General features: G+C 31.8%; 1 protein-coding gene and 1 long non-coding RNA gene across 6 annotated transcripts; one reads left to right on the top strand and one right to left on the bottom strand.

Annotated features, from left to right (window-relative positions):
• Window positions 1-745: 745 nt before the first annotated feature.
• LOC101508176 (uncharacterized protein At2g33490-like) lies at window positions 746-6,594 on the top strand. 4 transcript variants are annotated; one of them, XM_012712505.3, is made up of 12 exons: window positions 746-1,163; window positions 1,255-1,327; window positions 1,410-1,487; window positions 1,558-1,619; window positions 1,705-1,773; window positions 1,973-2,001; window positions 2,091-2,298; window positions 2,393-2,647; window positions 3,247-3,300; window positions 3,395-4,386; window positions 4,926-5,006; window positions 6,288-6,594. In XM_012712505.3, the coding sequence occupies exons 1-10, from the start codon at window positions 1,035-1,037 to the stop codon at window positions 4,355-4,357; spliced, it is 1,920 nt and encodes a 639-aa protein (XP_012567959.1). In that variant the 5' UTR covers window positions 746-1,034; the 3' UTR covers window positions 4,358-4,386; window positions 4,926-5,006; window positions 6,288-6,594. The 4 variants fall into 4 exon arrangements, with proteins under 4 accessions (XP_012567959.1, XP_012567956.1, XP_027191231.1 ...); XM_012712502.3 differs by having other exon boundaries at window positions 2,393-2,653; XM_027335430.2 differs by having other exon boundaries at window positions 2,393-2,653; window positions 3,395-4,597.
• A 130-nt stretch (window positions 6,595-6,724) lies between these two features.
• LOC101509782 (uncharacterized) lies at window positions 6,725-8,317 on the bottom strand. Of its 2 annotated transcripts, XR_001143268.3 has the most exons (5): window positions 7,926-8,317; window positions 7,546-7,824; window positions 7,400-7,466; window positions 7,250-7,321; window positions 6,725-7,168 (listed from the first exon to the last, which is right to left on the bottom strand). It is a non-coding gene; the product is annotated as an uncharacterized lncRNA (long non-coding RNA). The 2 variants fall into 2 exon arrangements; XR_003473254.2 differs by having other exon boundaries at window positions 7,546-8,316.
• Window positions 8,318-14,172: the final 5,855 nt, after the last annotated feature.

Below are 14,172 nucleotides of genomic sequence, written 5' to 3'. Positions count from 1 at the left end.
GTTTTTCAAACTTCAAACACTATTTTATCAAATTTAAAAACTACTATACTATACATTTTATATTCTAAATTTATTATTAAATATCACGCAAATTCAAAAAAATTCAAAGGATTAATGAAAGATTAATTAAGACTAACATGCAAATTCAAATATAAAAGATACTCATAGTTTTTATGTGTATTATAATTTTTTGTTTGTAACGGAAAAATTATTTTTCTTTAGTATTTTGTGAGTAGTACTAAAATGAAAAATATTTTGTCACTTGATACAGCAAAATTTATATGAATTCTTAAATGTCGTGTATTTCATATAAATAACATAGGTTGGATAATAAAAATAAAAATTCATTATTAAGTTACTTACTCATATTTACATTTACTAATTTACTTATTTTATATATGTCCATATCCATTATTTTAAAAATTCTTATTTTATCTAATCTAATTATTTAATTTTTTTAAATAATTATTGTTTTTATTTGTTTAAAATTAAAATTATTGTTTTATAATAAATTTTTGGAAAGAAAAAAGATGAATTAAAAAATAAGGCATGGTGTTGGAGTCATACTTTTCATCAATAACATTGAGCATATAAGAAAATAGTTTTTAAGTTAAGTTATAATTAAATTTTTTTATTATAAATTTTTTTTTTTAAATCAACTTATTTTTTTAATATCAATAAAATTTATGAAATTTGATATATGTATATATTTTTTAATCGGGTTTACAAACTAGTAATAGTAACAGTAATATGATACAGGGTGTGTGAGATGTTGGCGTAAGCAGAGGAAGCTGTTGTAGAAAGAAATGGTGTGATCGGGGATTGGTATTTGACCTTGTTGTTTTCGCCATTCTTGACTCTGTTCATTCATTTTCAAAATTCAATTCTGTAACATTGAATCATCAATTAATTAATTAATTCAGAAAGAAGAATCAAGCACAATTCAACACAACACAATACAACCCGTTAGTTAATATTAGTTTTCCTTCGTTCCTTTGATTGAGATTGCAAGAGGTAGGTAGCATATTCTTTCGATGAAGAGTTCTTTGAAAAAATTGCGAGGTCTGGCACTTCATCATAATCACAAGCATGTGTCTTCTTCTTCTTCTAATAAGCCCATTTTGTCCCTCGGACAGTTTGATGAGCTCGCTCAGGCTACAAGGGTACTTACTAAGCATTTGAATTCTTCTTCTTCTTCACGACACTTTGTTTTATTAGGGTTTGTTTGTTTGTTTCATAAAATTGGTATTTCAGGAGATGCAAGACATGAGAGACTGCTATGATACCTTGCTTTCCGCCGCCGCAGCAACCGCCAGCAGTGCTTATGGTAGTTATCACATCTATTTATTATCGCTAATAATTGTATTCTACATTATGATTATTATAATTAATACCATTTATTTATACAGAATTCGCTGAGTCGTTGCGGGACATGGGGTCTTGTCTGCTTGAGAAAACTGCTTTGAATGATCACGAAGAAGAAACCGGTACACACAATGTTTACTTACCTATTTCATTTCATTCATCTTTTTAACTAAATATTCTATTCTATTGCAGGAAGGGTTCTTCTCATGCTTGGCAAAATCCAGTTCAAACTTCAGAAACTCATTGATAACTATGTCATTCCTAATTCCCTCTCTCTCCTTTTTTCCACTGCTATTATTTTTTCTTTTATTTTCATTAACTTTTTCTTTCTTATTTCAGCGTTCTCATATCATTCAGACTATTACCGTTCCCTCTGAGTCTCTCTTGAATGAACTTCGAGTTGTTGAGGTCACTCACTTTTCTAACCGTCTACTTTATTACAACTCTTTGTTATTGCTAAAACCTATTAATATAATTATTTTAATTCTGCAATTAAGGTACAGTGTGGTAAATGTTGTCGTTAAATTAAATTTACTATATCTTGATATGTGGAAGATCTTTTGTAATTTTGATCAGTTTTATGTTTTCTTTCTTAATACTGGAGCAGGAGATGAAGCGACAATGTGATGAAAAAAGGTTTGAAATGTTGGTCATTGGACCTAATTTATTTTTCTTTAAATATGTATGATACATGTCTTATTGTTTTGTAATATGATGATCTGCAGAGATGTATATGAGTATATGGTAAAAAGATACAGAGAAAGAGGTAGGTCTAAAGGGGGCAAAGGAGAAACTTTTTCATTGCAGCAGTTGCAAACTGCTCGCGATGAATATGATGAGGAGGCCACATTGTTTGTTTTCCGTTTGAAATCTCTGAAGCAAGGACAATCACGTAGTCTTCTTACACAGGCAGCACGTCACCACGCTGCTCAGGTTCGTCATAACCCCAATTTCTTTAGAACCGTGACTTCTTATTTTTTCTAATTATTATGTTGATACCGGTTCGTTCTGTTGCACCCCAAAACAGTCATGTTTCTTCAAGAAATCAGTCAAGTCTCTTGAGACAGTAGAACCACACGTAAAGTCAGTAACCGAACAGCAACACATTGATTACCACTTCAGTGGTCTGGAAGAGGAGGATGGGGATGATGGAGATGAAGACGACAATGGTTATAATGAGAATGATGATGGGGAACTGAGTTTTGACTATGGACAAAGTGAACAGGGGCAAGATGTTTCTACAGCACGAAATTCAATGGAGGTGACTACCTTAAGTAAACAGGAATGTGTAATATTCTCCTTTGCCTTCCATGTTTCTTAAACATAATTAGAAATAGGTGTCTAATGAAGATTTATTAACTACATCTACAAACAGGCATAAATATGAGTAGGCAAGTCATTGTACACACCAACAATTGTGGGTGAGGGTTTTGATTCCTACAGCATGCTAAAGCGAACATAAATAAATTTAAAAATTGAATAGGAAATGAATGCCTTCTGGGGTGGAAATTATATTGCTAATGCCTTTATGGGGGCATAGTGTACTAGCTTAAAAGTTGTCAGCACTACAAAGTAGTTATGTAGTAGTATGCGCAAAAACTTTGCATCCTTGTCTGTTTGAATGCTGCTAATTTCTATATGTGCATCAGTAATGTAGTTTGAAGGAATGCAAGACAGATGGATTGATCAAGTACATGTAGAAGAAAACTAAGGAATATTAACTTGTCCAGTTAATTCATAATGCTATGGAAGTTTTCATATAATGAACTTTTGATTCTGAAAATTTTAGATCAGAACCATATACGTGATTTTAATTTTCAACTTTCTAAAACTCTTTATTTAGCTTACACTGTTCTCATTTTGATGTTGGCTTCTTTACAGCTGGATCAGGTGGAACTTACACTTCCCAGAGGTTCATCAGCGGAAGCTGCTAAGGTAAACAGATACATTTAAGTTACCTTCAGTTTCATTTTTTATGAAATTTAAGAATTTAAAATACTATAATGAGTCTATATTGTTCTAATTTCAGGAAAACTTAGATAAGTTACAAAGGGTTAGGGTTAGGGCAGGGAGCCAATCTGCCCCGCTTTTTGCTGATAATAAACCTGATTCCAGTGAAAAATTGAGACAGATGCGCCCATCTTTATCACGAAAATTCAGTTCATATGTGCTACCCACTCCAGTTGATGCAAAGCATTCAATCTCTCCAGGTTCAAATAATCCAAAGCCTTCCAAAATGCAGACATATATGAATGAACCTACAAAGAATTTGTGGTATTCATCTCCATTAGAAGAAAAGAAACATGAAAAAGATTTCGGAGATGAACTTTCTGGCCCTACTATCAGAAATGCACAGTCTGTACTCAGGGAAAGCAACAGCAGTACTGCCTTCACAAGACTGCCGCTTCCCTTGGTAGATGGTCCTGTATCCTTAAGGCATGATCATGTTTCTGCGAATTCAAAAAAGATTAAAAGACATGCCTTTTCTGTCCCATTGACAAGTAATCCTTGGCCTACCAAACCTGTCTCCATGGAAAGTGTTCAGCTTTCCTCTGGACCTCTTTTTCCTACTCGAACCCTGCAGCCTCCATCATCATCCCCCAAAGCATCTCCTACTGCTTCCCCTACTATTGTGTCTTCGCCTAAAATAAACGAGCTTCATGAACTTCCGAGGCCTCCAACCAATTTCCCACCAAACTCAAGGCTTGTAGGTTTGGTAGGACATTCAGGTCCATTGGTATCTAGAGGTCAAAAGGTTTCTGCTACAAATAATTTGGTTGTTTCAAGTGTAGCATCTCCGCTGCCAATGCCACCTCAGGCCATGGCTCGTAGTTTCTCCATACCTTCTAGGAGTGCTCGAGTTGCAGAATTACATGGGACAAGGGCACAGGAATCCTCTCATACATCATTTAAATCTGAGGATATTGCTTCTCCTCTGCTGACGCCCATAGCAATATCTAGTAGTCGGCCTCGGCCATCATCAGATGGCTGATGCTGTTTCTCTGGATGTTTGGACTAGAAGTAATTTTTAAAGCATTTTTTTACAAAAACTTTTATGTACTTTTGCTGAATTTATTGAAGCATTTTCTGTTAATTATGAAATTTAGACAATGGGAGAGTTTAGGTTTCTTATATAAACAGCAAACCTTCCTCTCAATTAGCCTGGTTTGAAATGGGATACAATGGAAATGATGTTATTACAAAATTCTATCAAGTACCTGAAAAACAATTGGTATGGGGACAGCTATTGTTTAGCAAGTTATTATATCTTCCAAATAAACTTGGTGACCTCCATACAAATATTTTCTAAAGATGAACATTGGGATTTTTGTTTTTAATTGAAAGGTTACAAAATTTACGACTTGATAGTGCTGTTTTTAATTCGGGCACAAATTTTTTAATTTTTTTTTATAAAAGTAGTAGCTTGTTTGAAATGATTACTACTATCATGTTACCATCATTATTGTTGTATGTTGAAGGCCTTATTATTGTTCTTTGTTCCAACTACCAATTATTTTAAGAAATTTAATTTCAAAGATTTATCTTCACTTTTTTTTCAGGGATGTACATGTTTTTATTAATACCATGCAATGAGTCCTGGTTTGGATGCTTGTGCAGATTAATTCCTCTCTCTTCTAAAGGTAGCACTGTTTCCGACCTGTCGAATTAAGCTCAGAGTCAAGTTTTGCTTAGTTTCAATTCTGTAAATATTCCTTTTACTCAGTATTCTTTTATCCATCATTATCATTGTTAATTCAACCTTATAATGAGATTTGGTCTTATTTTTATTCGAATAATAGATGCTCATGAGTTCTATTGTTGAAATATACATTTAAGCAATTGACAGTAACTAAACGATCATGCCTCACCTTTCCAAGCAATACAGTTATATTTTAATTTTGTGCCTCTTCTACTAGAAGGAGAGGAGGAGGGATCTTCTTGATTCTTTAAAGGAAATTTAGGGTTCAATTACTTTAGTTTTATGCTATGTACTCAGTAATATATAGCGTAGCGTAGCAACTGATCCCCAAAACGCTATAGTGGGTAGTGGTATGGCTGCTACGTCAAAGTCTAGGGAAGCAATACAAGCACTTTATACCATACACATATAATGGCTTAAAATAGAATAATGCACAAAATTAAACACATATTCATAACTAATTATCAATGTTCATTGCTACTAATATTCAAACATAATATAAAGCAAAATAACAAAAAAGTTCTAGCCTCCAAGATTCAAAATAACACATAATATTCAAACATAATATATAAAGCAAAATAACAAATATCCTACAAGGCTCAAAATAACAGGGAATGTTGGTGCAGAAACAGAAAAACAGAGCACAGCAGAGAACAAGTTGGCGCAGAGAAGAAAGGAATCGAGAGGAGAAGAATGGCGCAGAGAAGAGGGGAAGGTTGGCGCAGAGAACATGAGGATGGTTGTAGAGAAGACAACAAGGTTGTCGCAAAGAATCCCCCTTTCAAAAAAAAAAGAGTGCTCACATGCAAAGAAAGGTCATCACTCATGATGATGATACTTAAAAAATTATAAGCAGTAAAAAAGTTATAAAAGAAAACTAATGAAATAAAAACGGCACTTTTGACAATTAGCAGTTAAACAGCGCATTTCTGCAACACGATGCACTACCGCAATTGCGGCTGTCACTACCGCAACTGACTAGAGGTTTTATGTATAGCTCATTTTAAGAACTTCTGATATGATTAGATTTTTGAACACCCAAAAGTAGAGTATAAGTCCTCCATTTTGTTTAAATAAAGGGGATCCTTTCTCTGTGACTAAAGTTTGTTTTTAAAACCATTTTTTTTTTGTCATTGTTATGTTAATTAGTAAATTACAAGTTCAAGATGACAAAATGGCAAAATTATTCATATCAATGCATTACATTTTGACTTTTTAACAGGTCCTCGTGAATAAAATAAATAGACTCTCTCTCCCTCTTTGATAAGCAGATATAATTGTTCTCTACTTGCTTTTTAATGTGGCGACTGGCGATGGAGAGTGCTGAGGTACCCATACTTACAAAATATTTGAGATATGAATTCGCTTAAATGTTCTAATTATTTGCAAACGCTGTTCTAATTTCGTTTAATCCTAATTGTGTCCACACAAAATAATGTACAATTGTTATCTTGATTTAAGTGTCATATTTTGTATTGCAAAATCAATGTTAAATACTGTGAAGATTATTTTACCTTTTTTAATTTTTATATTCTCTTTTTAATTAATTAATTAATTAATTAATTATATTCTAAGGCATATTTTCACTCATGAAACTAAGGTATGTGTGGTTCATCGCCCAAGCATTTTTCTTGGACTGGTTGAGTTATTTGGAAATAGCAAGTACCCAAACATGATAATTTTCATTATACATATAGCAACCAATATTACGGATATACACCTGAAACCATCCGTGGAGAGGGAGAGAGAATGAATGGGAAGGGAAAACGCAAAAATTAGAAAATATACTTTCATTAAATTGAGAAGGATTATTTTAATCTAACTTAAATTAAGGATTAAAAATATAAGGCCCATGTAGGATAGGATTAAAAAATTGATTATCCTAATCCTATCAGATTGGTGTATCAAACAAAAGATTAGTGTAAGATACGACAAATATTTATCTCCTTGTCATGGCCATCAACGAGGTAGTAAAGATCTTGAGACCATCACATAATGGTTGTAATTTAGAGAGAAATAAATGGATAAAAGGAAAATAGACATTTCCTAGACTGGCAATGTCTCTCCAATGTCATATCTGACGAACCCCATTAATTCTGGAAACTGAAGGAACATAAACAATAAATTTACATAACAAACCGTGAAAATGTATTAAAGATGGCTTAGATTGTGACTTAGCGTTACCTTTGTGGAGAGAAGTTGGAGAAGGATCCGTATGTGGGGAAGGTGCCACAGAGATCGTTGTTTGACAGGTCTCTGCACATCACATGAAAAAATAATTAATCAAATGAAATTGGAAGAGCACTTTGGTGAAGAAGATGGAATAAGACTCACAGAATCTTGAGGCTTGTGACATTAGTGAGTTCCCCTGTTCTTCCTGTTAGCTTGTTGTTGTGAGTGCCTGCATAGCATAGCATCATATGTATTATATTATATGGCTCATCACTGTAATAATGAACTGTAACAACAAATTAACTTACAAGAATTTGATAATAGGTTGGAGAGGGTGGGAGGGATGGAGTGAGGTTGTTGCGGTAAAGACTCAAACTAATCAGATTTTTCAGGTTTCCAAGTTCCTTTGGTATTGGACCAACCAATCATTCTTGTACAATTCTCCGCAAGAGTTCACTGACTCTTAGTAGTATTTTCTCAAGAAATATAGATACTATAAATTAAGTGGTCGGTTGCTTACAGAAACTGAAGTGAGTTTCACTAGCTCAGGAACCAAATGGCCTGATAGTTTTGCTTGTCCAAGGTCTCTGCATGAGCATGAATTAGGAACTAAATAAAGCAGAGCAGAGCTGAGCGATTGAAGAAAGGAAAAGAAGACAAAATACTAAATAAATAAACAAATAATTACTGTCTAGTAACCCGGTTATAAAGGTCACAGTTAACATGAAACCATGAACAAGGATCCACCAAAGTGGGGTCCCAACTCTGTAGAACGTTATTTGGGTCTTTCACAGCTCTTCTGAACGCCTACAGGGTTTAATCTGTTTACTTAACTTCAGAGTTTGCATTCGCGACATCAAATAAGAGAATAAAAATGGCAACACCATGAAAAACCGAGTTTGTCTCCATCAATCAACTAGCTAACAACCCATTTGTGTTTCAAACTTAATTGGCAGAGAAAGTTTCCTTTTTCTTCGATGCAAAATGGAAATGCGAATGCAATTATATCATTTTGAATGGAATCGCAATTATGTATGGGGAACTGTAAGAATTTTTATGGATTGATAACCTTCTAATTTATTGGCCTAAAGTAAATGATAGTAACCATTAATTTTAAAAACTAGCAATTGGAAAGACAATGATTATAGTAACCACTAAATATCAAATAAATTAATTTCATCTGTCGATATTGATACTTGATGAACATCTCAGATTAAATGACACTATCTATAAATTGATCATTTTCTTACCCACAAAATACACGTTAATTTTCTTTTTCTTTACGTATACAATATAATTTTTATTTTTATATGTCTTAGAAAAAAAAGAGTAAAGGGAGATAAATCATTTATTCTATTAATTTGGTGTGAAGTATGAGTTCCTCGTCGAATTCGGGTATGTGAAAATCATAAACTTCAACATCTTTATAGTGTTGAATGTTTGTGCTAAAAGTTTATTATGACACTTAAGTTTTACATGTAATATTAGAGCTTGTTGTGAAATTTATGATTTTTCATCTATGATATATTGATCTCCCTCAAATATAATGCAATATAATTCCCTCAAATATAATGCACTATATTATATGAATAATTGAATTTTGACTAGTTTCAGTACTATTATCTATTTTATTGAGTTCATATATAAAGTTTTACAATATATACATATGAGGTTTTAACTTCCAATAAATTAATTATGTGATTGTTATTATTATATATGATTTTTTTTATAATATGATGCATGTATATTTTCAATAATATATATATATATATATATATATATATATATGTATATATGTTTAATTGAAATTGTTTGTAAATATTATGATTAAATGTTTTTGAAGAACATTATAAATATTTAAGTTATATTTTATTAAAACTTGTGTACACCAAAGTAACAAAGTTAAAATGATGAAAGAATGTCATAAAATATCATTGTTAATTAATCATAAGATTAGATTTATCCAAAGAAAAATTTTGTTCTATGATCAATAAACTTGAATGTGAGAAATTAAAATTTCGATCAAATATATATTTTTCGTTGGGAATTGTAATTTTTTGATTAAGATAAAATAGTCATTAATTATGATAATGTATTGTAGCAATTTCTCAAAGGTGAACTATAATATGCATTTATGTTTTTATCTAATCTATGATAAATTTCATGTGAACATATATTTTATGATTATTTTGCTAATTTATCTTCATTCGCAAGCAGCATCTGTCACCGTTTTCAATGGTTTGAACTTTTTTGAACGGAGTGAACAAGTGAAGCTGCCACTTGGACCTTGACTTGTCACTTTTGGAGGAAAAACTTGTTGTTGATGATAACACCGAGGATGAAAATTTCAAGCTTAAGGCTTGGAAGTGGTCTAACAGAATAAGCCTTGTGTTTATGCGAATGACTATTGCAAAAAACATTAAGACTACTATTCCACAAACAAAAAGTGTTATTGAATATCTTAAGTTTGTGAAAGAACTTTTTTGCTCTGCTGTACACTGATGGTTATACTCACAACCATGAAGTTTGATGGGTCATGGAGCATGCAAGAGCACACTATTGAGATGACTAATACTGCAATAAGATTAGTCTTTGGATATGATAGTGGATGACTTTTTTATGGTTCAGTTTATTTTGAACGTACTTCCTTCGGAGTATGGAGCTTTCTAAATTAACTATAACACCATGAAAGACAGGTGAGATGTTAATGAATTGATTGAAAAACTCACTCAATAGGAGAATTGGTTGAACAATTTTAAGAGTCATTATGTCAACCTAGTTCATGAAGCTGGAAAAGCATTGAAGCCAAAAGCCAAAAACTTTAAGAAAAAGGGACTTGCTAAGCATCAAAATAAATGTTATTTCAATGCTAAAGAATGACACTTCCAAAAAGATTGTACAAAACGTAAGACTTTGTTCGAGAAAAGATGTTTAAAATATATGTATGCACTTTTGAATCAAACTTAGTGATGTTCCTCATAATTCTTGGGCTTGACTTTAGTGCTACTACTCATGTATCTAATATGATGCAGAGATTCCTTAGTATCCAAACCACAAGTCAAATTAAAATGTTTCTCTACCTGAAATCGTAATAAAACTTCAATTGAAGGCATAAAGACTTATTGTTTGATTTTAGATAATGAATATCATTTAGATATAATAAAGACTCTTTATATAACTTCAATGTCTACGAGTTTAGTTTCTCTTTCCAAGTTGCACAGTTGTAGTTTCTCTTTATTGTTTGTTTCAATTTATGCAATAATAATAAACTTGTTGGTTCTTGTTATATTATTGATGGTTTATATAGAAACTTCATGATCGATTTTATGAATCCTTGCTTACAGAACATCAAAGTATTGAAATTAAGCGTAATATGCTTAATGAATGTGTTGCATACTTGTGACATAAACGTTCGGTCACATATCCAACAAAAGACTAGAAATGTTAGTAAAAACATAGATTCTACAAAATCTAAATTTTACTGATTTTGGGTTATGTGTGAATTGCATTAAAGTAAAGTATGTCGTACATAACAAGAAAGGGCCACAAGAATTATACACACTGATATATGTGTACCTTTTGACATTTCATCTCTTGGTAGAGAAAAATATTTTATCACATTTATTGATGAGTTTTTACGTTATGCATATGTATATTTGCTAAAAAAAAAGTCTCAAATAGTTGATGCTTTTGAGATTTTTATTAGTGAAGTCAAAATACAAATTAGAAAAAAAGTGAAAGTCGTAAGATCTGATAGAAGTGGTGAATTTTATGGAAAACATGGTGAAATGGGACAATGTCTAGGGCCATTTGTAAAACTTCTTGAAAGACACGGTATCTGTGCACAATACACAATGTTATACACCACAATAAAATGGTGTGGCAGAAAGGCGTAATCAAACACTAATGAATATGATTAGTAGTATGATGAGCAACTCTTCATTGCCCAAATTTTTGTGGATGCATGCATTAAAAAACTGCTATGTATTTATTAAACATAATTTCTAGCAAGACAGTTCCTAAAACTCCTTTTGCATTGTGGACAAACAGAAAACCAGGTTTAAGGCACCTACACGTTTGGGGTTGTCTAAAAGAGGCAAGAATATATAATCTGCATGAAAAGAAATTAAGCACTTGATCGATAAGTCGTTACTTTTTTGGTTACCTAGAGAAGTCTAGAGAGTATATCTTTTATTGTCTTAACCATAGTCAAAGAATTGTAAAAAACAATTAATGCAAAATTCCTTGAAATTGGTAAAAGCCAATGGGAGTGAAGAACGACAAAATTGTCGACAATCGTTCTAAATGTTGTTGTAGCAAATTTTTAAAAACAATGAACACAATTTGAATGATAACACATCGAATGAATATACTAATGCACAAAGGTCTGAACAAAATGAATCTCAATAGGTTCCTTTGAGAATATCTCCAAGAGAAATAAAATCAATTATTCCTAGCCATTATGAGACTTATTTACTAGAGTCAAACATTGGAATCAATGAAGATCCAATTTCATTTTCACAAGCCATAGATAGTATTGAGTTAGAGAAATGGATTGATGCTATGAAAGATGAGTTAAAATCCATGCAAGAAAATAAAGTTTGGAAAATTGTTGAATTGCCAAAAGGTGATAAACTACTTGGTTGTAAGCGGGTCTTTAAGACCAAGCATGACTCAAATGCCAATATCGAACGATATAAAGCCTGACTTGTTGAGAAATGATGACGTTGATCATAAAGAAACATTTTATCATGTCTTAAAGAAAGACGCGTTGCGTATTATCATGGTATTGATGGCTCATTATGACTTAGAGTTACACCAGATATATGTGAAAACAATCTTTATAAATGGTAGTCTTGAAGAATAAGATTATATGAACCAATCTGAAGGTTTTCCAATTGAAGGGAATGATCATATTTGTGAGTAAACTTAATAAATCAATATATGGATTGAAACACGTCTCAAGGCAATGGTATATTAAGTTCAATGATACCATTATCTCTTTCGGTTTTGAATAAAATCTAGTTGATAGATGCATATACCAAAAGATCAATGGGAGTAAGTTTATCTTTATGGTCCTATATGTTGATGATATATTGCTTGCAACTAATAGTTTGAGCATGTTGCATGATTCTAAATATTATCTATCTAAGAATTTTGAAGTAACTAATTAAAGTAAAATTTAATCTAAAAATTGAAAATTTGAGTAAACAATCAAATATACAAAAATCAAATTATGCAAACAAGTTAAGGATGTCATTCGTATTGAACTTAGTGTGTGAGTCTAAATGCTATAATAGGTTTGTAGCATATGAATAGAGTGACCTTAGGGCTTTTCCAACTCAACCATTATGCCTTTCAAGTGCATTAATGTCATTCTTGGGTTTATGCTTATGTCCAACCATGCTACAAATTTTAGTTTCTCTTTGGTTATATGGTCTTAAATATTATTCTTAGTTATTTAACGCCAATAACTTGCCTAAGCATCTTGACTTAATCCATACTAAACAAGCAAACTCATTTTTTTTCTTTCTCTTTTCCAAGTTAAAAAACTAGCAATAAATCTAAAGTGATCACATTTCTACTTAAAGACAACATTAAATCAACTTGAATAAACAGTGCAAACATGCTATGAACATATTAAACCACAAACATCATTCAATGCTTCATAAATCATTAACTTAAAGAAGTTTAGCTCATAATGAGCTTTTGTTCAATCATGAAAACTACATAAAACAATGGATATAACATTGTAGCTTGAATAATTACATAAATGAAGATTCAAATATAAAAATACAAGCTTTATGCAACATATATGTCAACTCCTCCTTCAACTTGTTTGCAGATTTTCTTCTTTGAGCAACAATCACTCATACAAAAAGCTTAAATGGTGGATGATGAAAGCAAATTGAAATGACGACTAGGGTTCTGATTTTTAGGTATGATTTGTTATGTACTTAATTCAATGTGTTGTCTCCCTTTTATAAGACAATTGGCTTTCTCTCTATTTCTTGTACCTCCACTTGTGTCTTTTAGCTCAAAATGTATATATTTTGGTCTAATGCAGTAAAAATGGTACATCCACCCTTCCTTTTAGCACCTCATAATGTTGGGGATATCCCATAATCTTTGAATGAATATTAGATGTAACTAGATCCATGCAATATGTTTGCCTTAGTCTCAATCTATTGTGCAAGTTGTTGTAGTAATTTCCTACAACATTTGGATCCTAGGGCACATCTTCCAATCTTTTACCTATAAAATCACACACCAAACATTAATTTTCGTAAAAAGACACAATAAATGACAACGAAATTAAAATATATATTTTTTTAATTTAAAGTTGAAATTCTAGTAACTTTTACTCAAAAGACAAACTAATTAGTATTCAAATTTAGTAGATAACTCTTAATTCTAAGAGTTATGAGCGAACCCAACTATTAGTCAACTCATTGTTATGTAATAGAGGTGATAGCTTGCCCGATTTTGAAAACAAAATTGAAACTCTGTTATCATTGCAACGGTAACATCTCCATCTTTATAATTCATTATTGTTCTTCTTCTATGATTTCATATCTTCTTCTTCCATGAATCTTCATTTATATAATTCATTCTTCTTACTCTTTCATGGTGTCCACTTTGTAGAAACTGAAAGAATCAAGAACTACTTAAATGTCATTATGAAAGAAAAGATATTGTTAGAGTTGTTGCAAACTAAGAATAACTTTGGAAGAGAATTCTTTTCACGCCTTTTGTCAAATGTAATTTCTTCAATTTTATTTCTCCTTTTACCCCTAATATTTTTTTTTTACTTTTATCTCAAAGCTTGCTCACTGATTTCTCTAATTTTCTCCATCAAACTAAGACACAAGAGGGACAAAGCCAAATCAAACTGAGGCACAAAAGCAACAAAGTCAAATTGAAATACCACTGTC

The sequence above is a fragment of the Cicer arietinum genome, chromosome 6 (assembly GCF_000331145.2).
Source record: "Cicer arietinum cultivar CDC Frontier isolate Library 1 chromosome 6, Cicar.CDCFrontier_v2.0, whole genome shotgun sequence".
Lineage (NCBI taxonomy): Eukaryota > Viridiplantae > Streptophyta > Magnoliopsida > Fabales > Fabaceae > Cicer > Cicer arietinum.
The sequence above is the reverse complement of the archived record's forward strand: the minus strand, read 5'-3'. Positions and strand labels throughout refer to the sequence as shown.

What these genes read in the sequence shown, in the direction of transcription:
- LOC101508176 (XM_012712502.3), top strand. Translation starts at nt 1,035, where the DNA reads ATGAAGAGTTCTTTGAAAAAATTGCGAGGTCTGGCACTTCATCATAAT. An exon ending in TGATCACGAAGAAGAAACCG is followed by an intron (nt 1,488 to 1,557) that starts GTACACACAATG and finishes ATTCTATTGCAG; the next exon opens with GAAGGGTTCTTCTCATGCTT. An exon ending in AGAAACTCATTGATAACTAT is followed by an intron (nt 1,620 to 1,704) that starts GTCATTCCTAAT and finishes TTCTTATTTCAG; the next exon opens with CGTTCTCATATCATTCAGAC.